This window comes from Dromiciops gliroides, chromosome X, assembly GCF_019393635.1.
Source record: "Dromiciops gliroides isolate mDroGli1 chromosome X, mDroGli1.pri, whole genome shotgun sequence".
In the NCBI taxonomy this organism is placed as follows: domain Eukaryota; kingdom Metazoa; phylum Chordata; class Mammalia; order Microbiotheria; family Microbiotheriidae; genus Dromiciops; species Dromiciops gliroides.
Window position 1 is genome coordinate 1,474,600 of NC_057867.1, and position 12,919 is coordinate 1,487,518.

Here is a 12,919-nt window from a genome sequence, read left to right on the forward strand (position 1 = left end):
TAAGTGTCTGAGGCTGGATTTAAACTCAGGTATTCCTGGCTCCAGGGCCGGTGCTGCCACCTAGCCGCCCCCCAGCTTCTTTCTACTACAATATCACAGGATGGCAGATGTGGAGTGGTCAGAGACCTTAGAAGTCATCAGCTCCAACTCTCCTACCCCTAGTCTCCTCCTCCTCCATTTCCATTCACAGTCTTCCAATAATCCCATGGATCTATGCTCTCGTCAATTTGGCTACAGCCTCCAACAACACAGATGGGAAGATATTAAGATCTGCCCATTCTGGGCAACTCTTCTCCATGTTTTTCCAGAAGGTCACCACAGGTTAGGGTCGGTGCTGGTGCCTTTCTGTGCCTCCCTCCCACCTACTCAGGGCTTCAGAATCATGCCCAACCTCCAGGTTGCTTCCAATTCAGTGGCATCTTAGATTAGCCTAAATCAGAGGGAGGATCTGTGAGCAGAGACCAACCTGTGTATGTATACTTGCTTTCACCAGGTGCCCATAGCTCTTCTACATCTCCTGGAAGAGGGAGGTGGGAGCTAGTGGCCTGAGACTCCTCCCCACCTAGACTCTGACCTCTGGAAGTGACTCGGCTCAGCTAGGCCTGAGTGGGGCCTCAGGGCTGTGCCTGCACAAAGTCTGCACCCTGATGAGATGGGGCAAAAAGCCAGCAGTACCAAAGGTTCCTCCTCTCACCTTACAGGAAGGGGCTGGCCTGAGCAGGGCTATTCCCCGGTCAGTGTAGCTGGGAAGAAGGTCATTGCTCAGCTGGGGCAGAAAAAGGCCAAACTGCAAAGTCCCCCCTCCAGGGAGCACAGCAGCGGGGGAAAAGGGGCAGAGCCATCAACGGAAAGTCACAAGCAAGAGACAGCACAACCATCTGGTGCCAGGGCGTGGGACAACCTCTGGGAAGGAAATGGTCTGGAAAAACATGTATAACTTAAATAATCCTTTCCCTCTTGTGGCTTTCTGGCATTTTTGTCATCTATGCTCTAGGGAGAGAAGAAGTAGTGGGACAAAAATTGGCAACTCCCAAGCTTGTGCACCTGTTAGCCCTTTGACCTTTCCTCACTCTCTTTCCTTGAATTCCTCAGGGACTCTGGTGATTTCCCATTTCTGTCCTGGACTTTTCCCTCACCTTCATCACTCAGAAGACTGAAATGGAGGGAGAGAGTCAAGAGGTAGGGGATGGGAGGAGGAGAGAAAAGAAAGCAGAGAAAGAGGAGAAAAATAGAAGAAAAACGAAGAGAAAGCCAGGCTAGTCAGAGAGAGAAAAGGAGTCTAGGAGTGACTGTTATTTCTGTCCTGAGAATTAAAATGTTTAGAAGACCATATGTAGCACATCTGGACAGACATTTTCCCCTAAAATTGGGCTGGCAAGGGAAAGTGGAGTCAACAGAAACAGATGGGAACTCCTTCTTCTTTTCTCAGTCTCAACGTCATTGTCTCATCCGTGGAATAGACCACCTGGTGATGACTGTGAAGAGTATTGAAGAAACGGCATCGTTTTATTCAAAATCTCTGGGCATGGAAGTGGTGACCTTCAAGGTAATTTCATCCTCATTAGACTCACTCAGAATACATTTTCAGTGCTGCAGAAATCTGTGGTTTATTTCATCTGTGTGGCTGACTCCTCCACTGATGTATATGTCCAGAATGAAATTTATATATTTATTTATTTTGGTGAGGCAATTGGGGTTAAGTGACTTGCCCAAAGTCACACAGCTAGTAAGTGTCAAGTGTCTGAGGCCGGATTTGAACTCAGGTCCTCCTGAATCCAGGGCTGGTGATCTATCCACTGTGCCACCTAACTGCCCCCACTGATGTATATGTCAGTCCCTCCATGCCTTAATAATTTATCTTTGTTAATGACCCTCGAAACCTAGCTGTGGCTCAGTGGATAGAGTGCTGGCCCTGGTGTCGGGAGGACCTGAGTTCAAATCTCACCTCAGACCAGTGTCTAGCTATGACCCTGGGCAAGTCACCTAACCCCAATTACCTTAAACATTGGGGGCCATCTCCAGTTGTCCTGATGTCTATGTTGCCACTGGACCCAGATGGCTCTGGAGGAGAGAGTGAGGCTGGTGACCTTGCACAGCCCTGCCTCATTTCAATCCAATTCAGTCATGACATCATCCTGATATTATGGTCCTCTTCAAGAATGAAGGACAGAAGGGCAGCTAGGTGGCGCAGTGGATAAAGCACCAGCCCTGGATTCAGAAGTACCTGAGTTCAAATCTGGCCTCAGACACTTGACACTTACTAGCTGTGTGACTCTGGGCAAGTCACTTAACCCCCATTGCCCCACCAAAACAAAACAAAACAAAAAGAATGAAGGACAAAGAACAACAACCAGCCTGGTAGCTCCTTAGTCTCTCTAGTGTGCACATGGGATAGCTTTATGAATAGCCTGTGGCATCTCCATTGGGCACAAGAAGGTGCTCAGTCTACCACCTAAACAGATCCCCACCACTGCCACTCTGTGGCTTCAAGTAGTGACCAGGTTTGGAATTTAATTTAGGGGTGAAATAGAATATTATTCAATAAATGAAAGTACAATAGTCCATACAGAGTTCTAGGGCTGCCTCCTCCAGCTGCCTCATAAAGCTCCTCCCACTTACCATCCCAGATCTTTGGGGTGTGTGTGTCCAGGAGCCCTCTCAGGATCATAGAGTGAGGCAAGGGAAAGGAGAGCTGGAGATCACTCTCCAGTCTCTGGTCACATTTCCCGAATCTCAGCCTTTGTCTGTATTGGGGGCTGGTCACTGGACTCAGTCACTGGCCAATAGTCTCAGCCACTCCAGTCTACTTTGCACGGAGGCCAGCCAATCTAGCTCTACCCAACAGGGGACAAGACCACTCATTTTACCTACTTCATAGGTTTGGTGGGAGGAAGGTGGCATGGCAAAATCACTTTGTTCACCAGGAAGTGTGTACACACATCTGGGCAAACGGTGAAAGCGTACCTAAAGGGGGTGCCAGTTGACAATGACAAATAGCTTAAGGTAGGGTGAATCGCAAATGGTCAAAACGTTTTTCAAATAATAAGATGATATTCAATAGGGATAAACGTAACCTTTTACACTTGGGCTAAAAAAATCAGCTTCCCGAGTATAAGACGGGGAGGGAGGGTTATATGCAGTTTGTCTGATAAAGTTCTGGGGGTCTGAGTGGGCCATTAGCTCAGTGGGATATGAGCTTGGGCAGCATTAAGTTAATTGCTGCCCATAAGTGGAAAGGAAGGACTGTGTTGAAAAGTGGTGGTGGTGGTGGTAGTAGTAATGCCTGGCAAGTTCTATAGTGCTTTAAGGTTTGCAACGTGCTTTTACAAATATTATCTTAAGTTCATAACCACCTTGAGAGGTAAGTGTTGTTAACATCCCCATTTTGCCGATGACCTAACTGTGGCAGGAAGAGGTTAAAGGACTTGTCAAGGGCCACCCACTTGGGAAGTGTCTGAGGCCCAATTTGAACTAAGGTCTTAAAACAATAAATCAATAAACTCAGGTCTTCCTGCCTCCAGGCTCAGGCCTCTGGATACTGTGGGACTCTGTGGCAGCACCGGTGGGTTCCCCTTCTTTAGAGGTCCTTCAGCTGAGGCCAGATGGAATGAATAATTGCTGTGATTCTGGGGGAGGCACTCAATGATCCACTCATGCCATCAGCTCAGGCATCTTGGTGGCTTTCACTTGCTTCATGTTCAGGTGATGGCACTTCCTTGGGAAGGACATAGTTGCTGAGGGCTGCATTTTAGTGACATCCTCTTAGTTAGTGGGCACTGACATGATGGCCAGTGGAGGCGTTAGAAGTCCCATGAAGACTCCCCCCACCCTGGGCTACTCCATTCTCTCACAAAGATGCTCAGACCTGGCTCTCACTGTCACCCACCAAGGCACCATATTCATCTTCCTCATTGTAACCTGCACTTCTCAGGGCCATCTTGGGCCATCACTGACCACACCCTTTTTCTTTCTCCATCTTGACCTCTTGGTGAAGCTACTTTCTGTTGTTGAATCTTTTGTCCCCGTATCCTGATTGGGACTTGCCAAACCTCAAACTTGGATGGCTCTTCTCACTATGGGAAGTTCTGTCTTCTGCTCTTAGCTGATAGCTGTGGAATGATTGACAGGCGAGGGGAGAGACCCCGTTGCCCTTTGCTGAGGTGAGGCAAGGCCTACTGAACATGATCTTGCCTCCACTCAGGCCTGGCTCTCTGGGAGGGCTGCTGGCATTTTTCAGACGTGCTCCACCGATTGGTGGAGGGTTAGGGGAGGAGAGAGTCTAAGCATTCTTGCCCAGGACCTGGGAAGCCAAGACTCTCTCTTCCTTCTGTCTGAGACTACCTGGAGACCTCTGGATCCGGGATCTAGGGTCTGGGTCTGGAAAATGGGAAGGGTAGGCCTGGAAAATGTCCCAACAGTCCCTGTCTTCTCAAGCCAGGCAGGGAGATGGGATTGGTTCTAGGTACCAAGGCAAGAAAGTGTTGCAGGCCTGTGTGGCCCCTGGGCCAGGGGTGACCTTTGTCATCTTGCCCCTCTTGCATTAGCGCTCTTTCTTCCATCCTTATTCATGACTCTCAAACAGGGAAACCGGAAAGCCTTGTGCTTTGGGAATCAGAAATTTAACCTTCATGAGGTCGGGAAAGAGTTTGAACCAAAAGCCCACAGCCCTGTTCCTGGATCCATAGATGTCTGCCTGATCACAGACTGCCCTCTGCACAAGGTGGTGGAACACCTAAAGGTAGGTGCAGTGGCCATCTTGGAGATAGCAGGGATTGTCAGAGGAACCTAAAACCTAGATTTAGGGGAATGGTACCTTATCTCTGACAAACTATTTTGGATAAAGGAGAGGAGAGAGAAGGAAGCAGGGAAAGGAGGAATCTCAGCTTTGAATGGTCCCAGAAGGGACCCACAGGCATTATTGCTCTAGTTCACTTTTGAATCTCATCCCTGTGCTCCATTTTGGTTGGAAAAATTTCAGAAGAACTAAACAACAATTTTACCTTGCTTTGTATTCTTAGCTCTTAGCATAATGCCTTAAATTATATAATTATAAATTATAGCAATAAAACAAGAGAAATAAGAAAAGGCATAAAGATACATAAAGAGGAAATAAAAAATCCCTATTTGCTGATAACATGATGACAAATTTACTTAGAAAATCCCAAAGAATGAGCAAAATACTCATTGAGACAATACCTTCAACAAAGTCATCAGTTTCAAAATCAGCCCTCAAAAATCAACTGCATTTTCACATAGTACTAATAAAATGCAACAGGCAGTGATAGAAAAGGAAATCACATTCCAAATAACTACAAAATACATAAGCTATTTGGACACAAATACACAAAATACTTGTATAGATTCAACTATAAAATACTCCCTGAAAAAATAAAGAATAACTTAAATAGTTAGCAGTATATTAATTGCTCACGGCTGGGCTGTGCCAATATAATAAAATTGACAATACCTCCAGAATTAATTTACACTTTTAATGTTATGCCAATCAAATTATCAAAGGTATAATTTGTAGAACTTGATCATTTAACAAAAGGTAACAAAAATGATGTGGAAAACAAAAGATCTAGAATATCAAAGGAAATAAAGAAAAGAGAAACGAAAGAGGGATAGCACTTCTAGACCTTAGACTGTAGTATAAAGCAGAAGACAGCAAAACCATTTAGTTATGGTTAAAAATAGAGACTAGACCAGTGGAACAGACAAGGGAGAATAAGAAACAATGGAACAGGGGGGCAGCTAGATGGCGCAGTGGTAAAGCACGGGCCCTGGATTCAGGAGTACCTGAGTTCAAATCCGGCCTCAGACACTTGACACTAGCTGTGTGACCCTGGGCAAGTCACTTAACCTTCACTGCCATGAAAAAAAAAAAAAGAAACAATGGAACAATGGAACTCAAATAATTCTGTGTTCAATAACTGGAAAATATAAACTATCTAGGAAAGAACTCCTTATTTGATAAAAACTACTGGGAAAACTGGACATCAGTCTGGCAGAAATTAGGCTTATATGTTATAAATGGATACATAAACTGAATCTTAAATTTCATGCTACAAAAAAATTAGAAGAGAAACAGATCAATTTCCTTACACAGCTATTGGTAGGAAATGCATTATTATTATTATTATTTTTTGTAGGCAATGGGGGTTAAGTGACTTGCCCAGGGTCACACAGCTAGTAAGTGTCAAGTGTCTGAGGCCGGATTTGAACTCAGGTCCTCCTGAATCCAGGGCCGGTGCTTTATCCACTGCAGCACCACCTAGCTGCCCCCGATAGGAAATGTATTCTTGACCAAACTAGAGACAATTACAAGAGATAAAATAGCCTAAAATAGATAAATGATTATGAGAAACCAAAAAGCTTCTACACAGACAACATTAATGCATCTAGGATAAGAAGGAAAGGAGTCAAATGGGAAAAAAATCTTTGTATCAAATTTCTCTGATAAAAGTTTAGTATCCAAGATACACACACAACTTGTTGTTCAGTTGTTCAGTTATATCTGACTTGTTATGACCTCATGGACCATAGCACACCAGTACTGTCTATAGGGCTTTCTTGGTGAAGATGCTAGAGAGGTTTACCATTTCTTTCTATAGTGGATTAAGGCAAACAGAGGCTAAAAGTGACCTACCCAGGGTCACACAATTAGAAAGTATCTGAGGTTGGATCTGAACTCAGGTCTTCTTCTTCTTCCTTTTTTTTTTGGTGGGGCAATGAGGGTTAAGTGACTTGCCCAAGGTCACACAGCTAGTAAGTGTCAAGTGTCTGAGGCTGGATTTGAACTCAGGTCCTCCTGAATCCAAGGCCAGTGCTTTGTCCACTGTGCCACCTAGCCTCCCCGAACTCAGGTCTTCTTAAAACAACCCTGAGGTTTTGCCTTGCACTCTAAAGTTGGTAAAAAATGGGAATAGTTAATATTTGAGGTGTTGTGGAATGAAGGGAAACTAATGCATTGTTGGTGGAGCTATGAATCATTTTGGTGAAGCAATTTGGAATTTTGCAAATAAAGTGATTACAATGTCTACACCTTTGATCTAGAGATTCCACTGCTGCTGCTGTCACTAGCTAGATTATAGATTATATATAGATTATAGATTTATATAAGATTATCTATAGCTAGCACTTATATAGAATTTGCAAAGTGCTTTACAAATATCATCTCATTTGATTCTCACAAAAATCCTGGGAGGGAGGTGCTGTTATTCCAATTTTATAGATGAAGAAACTGAGGCTAAGAAATTAAGTGATTTGTCCAGGGCCACGCAGCATAATTTGAACTCAGGCCTTCCTTACTCCAAGGCCAGCCCTATATTCATGATACTACCTAGCTTCCCTAAACTTATTCCCCTAAAGAGGTCATTGATAAGAAGTCCCCAATTACATCAAAATATTGATAGCAACACTTTTTATGAGAGTATAGAATTAGAAACAAAGTTTATGCCCATTGGTTGGGCAATGGCTAAACAAATGGTGGCACTAGAATGTGCTGTGGGTGAGGAATACAAAGAAGTATGGGGAGACTGATGGAAAGGGAAGGAAGTAGAGCCCAGAAAATAACAGACGCAGTAATTACAACAATGTGGATGAGGAAAACAATCACACACACAAAATGACAAAGAACAGACTTCTGCAGGATGTGATCTGTCTTCTCTCTTTCTCTTTTCTTTTTGCCTTTGTTCTTTGGGAGGGAGGAGGAGGATGTACCCAGCCAAGGCACATCGGAGTGTAGGCAGGATCCTTTTTTCCACTGTGAGGGCCTTTTGCTTCTAAATGTATTCCCTGGGATCCAGCCCACCTCCTCTCCTTGTGACAGGACTGCAACATCCCTATTGAAGAAGGCCCAGTGACCAGAACTGGAGCTCTGGGGCCGATTGAATCAGTGTACTTCCGAGACCCTGACAAGAATCTGATTGAAGTTTCCAAGTACATCACGGAGCATGTTGGAAACCAGGCGTGATTCTGTAGGGTTATTCTTTGCAAACTGTCACTTCCTCCTTTTTCTAGCCCCACCCACGTTATTTCACCATTCGCTATATCACATATTCACAGAACATATTGGATATACCATTCCATGCTTTGACACATACATCTGTAGGATACCTGGGGACCTTGGCTGGTCCTTCCCACACCTCCAGAAAGATACCCATGTGCATTGATCACCCCAAGAGGGAGAGCAATGTCTGCACAATGAAACACCGTGAAATCCCTCTCTCTGAAATTAGGCTGAGTCTGAAATTGGTCCAAGGAATAATGGAGAGGGGAAGGACATCTGTTGCCCATATGTTTGATTCTAAACAAGGGGAAGATGGGAAGATAGTATTTCCCCCAGTTCATCTGCCTTTGGGCACATAGGAATCATGCTGGCTTCTGGCTGGCCTGTGGTCTGGGCATGAGCCTCTGGTGCTACTGCTATCTCAGAGTTTGCTCCTTCAAGATCAAAGGAAAGAAGCACAGAGAAAAGAACCAAGGGAAAAGAGGAAGAGCACAGAAGAGGAGCAACCCTGTGAGAACAGGGTGAGAGCCCTGATGTGAGCTGGGACTGGGTCTGCCATCCATTATCTGCCTTACAACGGATTGAAGTGAACTTCTTTCCTGCTACCTCAATGGGTCCCAAACAGACGTCTTCCTCTGAGTTCCACCATGGTTGCAACTGTCCTCACACGCGCTGCATTTGGAACATGACTCTCTTATCCTGATTCATATGATCTCTCCTCCTTTTCTAGCATTAATATTTATGCATAGATCAGGATACTGAAGAGACTGAAAAAGAGTTCTTAAACTCAGAGATTTTCCCCGATTCAAACGATTGCTTCCTGTTTAGGCCAATCCTCCACAAAATTGCCAAGTTGACCAAGTTTCTTTGTGCCCCTGCCTCACTTTTTTGCACTCTGCTCTGTCCTCACCCTTGCCAGGGCCTAGAATGTTAGACTAGAAAGGAAACTTCAAGATCACTGACTCAAACCACCTCATTTTGCAGAAAACTAAAGTGTGACCCACAGAAGGAAATGACTCGCCCGAGGTCATAGAGAGCTAGTCAGGGGCAGAGCCAAGTGCACCACTGCGCTAGGTGCCCTCCACCCCCAACCCCTAATTTTGTTTCTCAACACTGAGACAATAGCTGATGGAGGGAGGGAGAGAGAGAGAGAGAGAGAGAGAGAGAGAGAGAGAGAGAGAGAGAGAGAGAGAAGAGACCTTCAGAGATAAGACCCCCATCCTAGGCCTGAATGTAGCCACAACTCACCAGCTTTTGGGGTTCTCACACAGCAGGAAGTCTGAGAATTCAAGGAGCAGTTTAGCCTGAAGGGCCCCACACAACAAAGAAAGGGAAACCTGAGTCAGAATAAGTCAAAAGAGGGTATTGACCTGGATGTACCAAGATGTCATATTTCCAGAAGCTTTTTTTCTCACTTTGATTTGATTTTTAAATTCTGAACTTAACAAACACTAAATAAAAGCCTTCTTGTGTTCCCTGTACCACACCAAACTGTAAGCCTCTATTGTGGACAACTGCTTTTCTTTGAAAACATGTAATAAATTGAACATGTCACTTTCAAAGTTGTCCCACTTGGTTTGATTCCTTCTGATCTGAGTCTCTTATCATTTGGGGTTGGGGGTGAAGCGGGGAGGATCCAATTCCTAGTCCCTCTCCCTCCAACCTCCCTCTACCCTCCATTGGAAAAAAAGAAACACAAATCTTTAACAAATCTAGTCCAACTAATTCCCACATTGGCCATGCCCATAAATGGAATTGTCATTCTGCACCCTGAGTTCATCATCTCTTTAAAAGGAGGCAGTTCTGGATTAGGGTTGATTTAGGAAGCTGGGTCCCCAGAGCAAAGCTGGCTAACCCCCTCTTAGGGGACTATTTGGTAACCTGGAAGGGTTGGAGGTTGGGGGTGGGGTCTTTCTCCCAATGTCATTTACCTAGTAACCATCTCCTCAGGATCTTCCAACCAGTGATTAGAACGCCACTATAAATGGGATTATTGATCTCCTCCTAATAGCAATTAACCATCAATCAGCCTTTACAAAGGGATATTTATTGAAGAGTTGAGAGATCTGGAGAGGATTGATATTCTTCATTCCTTCCTTGAGAGAGAAAGAAATTGTTTCAGACTCTTTTTGGAGAGAAAGAAAAGTCTTTGGGAAGCAGCAGACATGTAAAAGATCTGGCATTTATCTCCCAGTGAATTGGAGGAATTTCTTTTTGGGTGACATAAGAGATCTTGCTCCCAGTAGGAGACCTCATTCACTCTGTATTTTCTGGTATGACTTCTGTTGTGGGCCCAAAGTTCCCCAGAAGTTCTCTGGGGCACATTGAGGAATCTTCTCCTTGAGAAACTAAACCAGAGGACAGATACGCCTAGAGAGATAAGAGGAACCAAATCGACTGTGCTAGCTTCGGGACCTCCACCCTTCATTCTGATCTCCCCCTTACCCCTGGGGAGATAAATTTGGGTGTGGCTTCGGCCTTTGTGTCCGGAAGAGAGATCCGTAGCCACCCCTCACCCAATTCCTCAAGCCACCACCAGTGGGGGATGGTCCTCCCTCACTAAAGGAACTTTCCACAGGCAGATGGTAACACCCCCATCAGCCCCCTATAAAAGTACCTGCCGGTCTCCTGCTCGAGGAGATTGGTACCTCAGAGCCACTTGCTTTGTGCCTATCTCCCCATGAAGTCCAAGGATTTCCTGCATGGTTTCCCTTCTCCCCCCCTTCCCTTCCCTTGCCCCTAAATAAACTGCCATCTTATTCTAACTGCTTTTGTGTTGTGCAAGAGGGTGTAATTCTTTTTTTTTTTTTTTTTGCGGGGTAATGGGGGTTAAGTGACTTGCCCAGGGTCACACAGCCAGTAAGTGTTAAGTGCCTGAGGCCGGATTTGAACTCAGGTACTCCTGAATCCAGGGCCGGTGCTTTATCCACTGGGCCATCTAGCCGCCCCAGGTGTAATTCTTTAAAGAGGAATTCCTAAGAACCTAACCCCTAACCCAACCCGTACCCCATTTCCCCCCATAACACTTCTCAGATTTCTATTTGATATTTGCTTGGGTAAATGAGTTTCCTTGATATTTCCTATCTGTGGTGGTCTTTTGATGGGAAGGGGTCAAAGTTTGGGGTTTCTCCGTTACCATTAAGGGATGGCAATAAGGAAAGGTAACTGCTTTATCTCCCTTGAACCTAATAAAAATCATGTGTTTAGATCAGCAACATTTAGGGGAAGAGGTAAATATAATTTTAGTTCGGCACTCCTCTTTCTTATAGGAGAATAAAGTAGCCAACCTCAAGGACCTTTCTGCTTCCCTACAGTCAGGAATCACTTCAAGTTATCCTTGGAGTGGACTGAGTAAAATTCCAGAAATATTGAGATGCATTTAGGCAATCCATGTAGGCACCCTACATAATCTACATGGGCAATACACACTTTACATTAATGGGCCCATTATGTTTATAATTGAACTAGCCCTGAATTAGTGGCATAAATCCAACTTAGTCACAGTGTATAATATCTTAAATATGTGATTGTAGACTACTTGCTAAAATTGTATTTTTTGCAACAGTGTTCGTTGAGGATAGTGGTCTATCATTTTCTCTCTGCCTTGCCTCTCCCTGATTTACGTAATAAGACAATATTTATATGAAAGAATGCTTTTAGAAGGATCCCTTTTCTTATTTTTTTTGCAAATGGTTTATGTAATGTTGGGCTTGATTTTAAAATATTTTATATAATTATCTTGTTTTATTTATTTAAAAAAGTTTATTTATTGTAGGGCAATGAGGGTTAAGTGACTTGCCCAGGGTCACATGGCTAGTACGTGTCAAGTGTACGAGGCCAGCTTTGAACTCAGGTCCTCCTGAATCCAGGGCCAGTGCTTTATCCACCCTTGAAACAGTAGGTGATCAGTGAGACCACCCCCAGCCTTGGGCTATCAATTCATAGAATGTATTCCCTCTTCCATGGGATGGGGGAAGTGATCCCAGGGAGTGACCCCTGGATGGAGAAACCTTTTGCTACCTTCACCCAATCTTGAGTAGTACACAATGAGTTTAATCTAGATTAAATTCCTTGCATAGTTGGGTGGGGTCTGACCAAAATGAAGAGAGTTAATGCAATCACATTCAGTAATGTCCTCCAGGAAAAAGGGATTTTTTGAAATGAGGAATTTAGAAGAGGAGAGCCTCTGAATTTCCCCAATATAATGATTGTTAATAATCGTTTTTTACAGAGGAATGGCTGAAGAAGTTGTGGCACATGATTGTGATGAAATAATATTGTACTATAAGAAATAATGAGGGAGATGGTTTCAGAAAAAAACATGGGACGGCCTATATGAACTGAGGCAAAGTGAAGTGAGAACAATCTGGAGACCACTGTGCAGAGTAACCACAATGTTGTAATGAGGATCCACTGTGAACAGCTTGGCTACTCTGACCAATAAAATGATCCAAGGCAATTCCAAAGGACTCACGATGAAAAAAGAGAAATGATGAACTCGGGGTGCAAATTACGGTGGAATTTTTTCACTTTGTTTTCCTTGCTTTTGACAAAAACGATGGATAATGTTTTGCGTGATTTCACATGTATAATTGACATACTACTTGTCTTCCCAATGGGTAGAGGAGGGAGGGAAGGGAAGGAATTTGGAACCCAAAATTTAAAAAGAAAATAATGTTAAATATATATATTTAAAAAATTAAAATGTTTAAAAATTTAAAAATCGAAAAAAATAATGCCTCTAAAGGGACAGAATTAAATCTCTGAAAACACCCATTAACCAGATAGAAAAAGGGGCTCAATGAACTGAACGAGGAATTAACAGACTGAAAAGCAAATAAAGCTTTAATAACCAGGCGAAAGAGGTGGACGCAAATTTTAAAAATCTCAACTGTCGCCGAAAGACTG

At 43.9% G+C, this 12,919-nt stretch overlaps 1 protein-coding gene across 2 annotated transcripts; it reads left to right on the top strand.

Moving 5' to 3' along the window:
- Positions 1-736: 736 nt before the first annotated feature.
- On the top strand, positions 737-9,573 carry GLOD5 (glyoxalase domain containing 5). Of its 2 annotated transcripts, XM_043973575.1 has the most exons (5): positions 737-917; positions 1,093-1,179; positions 1,430-1,546; positions 4,583-4,738; positions 7,832-9,573. In XM_043973575.1, the coding sequence occupies exons 2-5, from the start codon at positions 1,159-1,161 to the stop codon at positions 7,973-7,975; spliced, it is 438 nt and encodes a 145-aa protein (XP_043829510.1). In that variant the 5' UTR covers positions 737-917; positions 1,093-1,158; the 3' UTR covers positions 7,976-9,573. The 2 variants fall into 2 exon arrangements, with proteins under 2 accessions (XP_043829510.1, XP_043829511.1); XM_043973576.1 differs by lacking the exon at positions 1,093-1,179.
- Positions 9,574-12,919: the final 3,346 nt, after the last annotated feature.

Bases quoted from the DNA above. Each gene is read 5' to 3' on its own strand.
- GLOD5 (XM_043973575.1), top strand. From the start codon at position 1,159: ATGGAGGGAGAGAGTCAAGAG. The intron at 1,180-1,429 runs GTAGGGGATGGG...TTCTTTTCTCAG, and splicing joins TGGAGGGAGAGAGTCAAGAG to TCTCAACGTCATTGTCTCAT. The intron at 4,739-7,831 runs GTAGGTGCAGTG...TCCTTGTGACAG, and splicing joins AGGTGGTGGAACACCTAAAG to GACTGCAACATCCCTATTGA.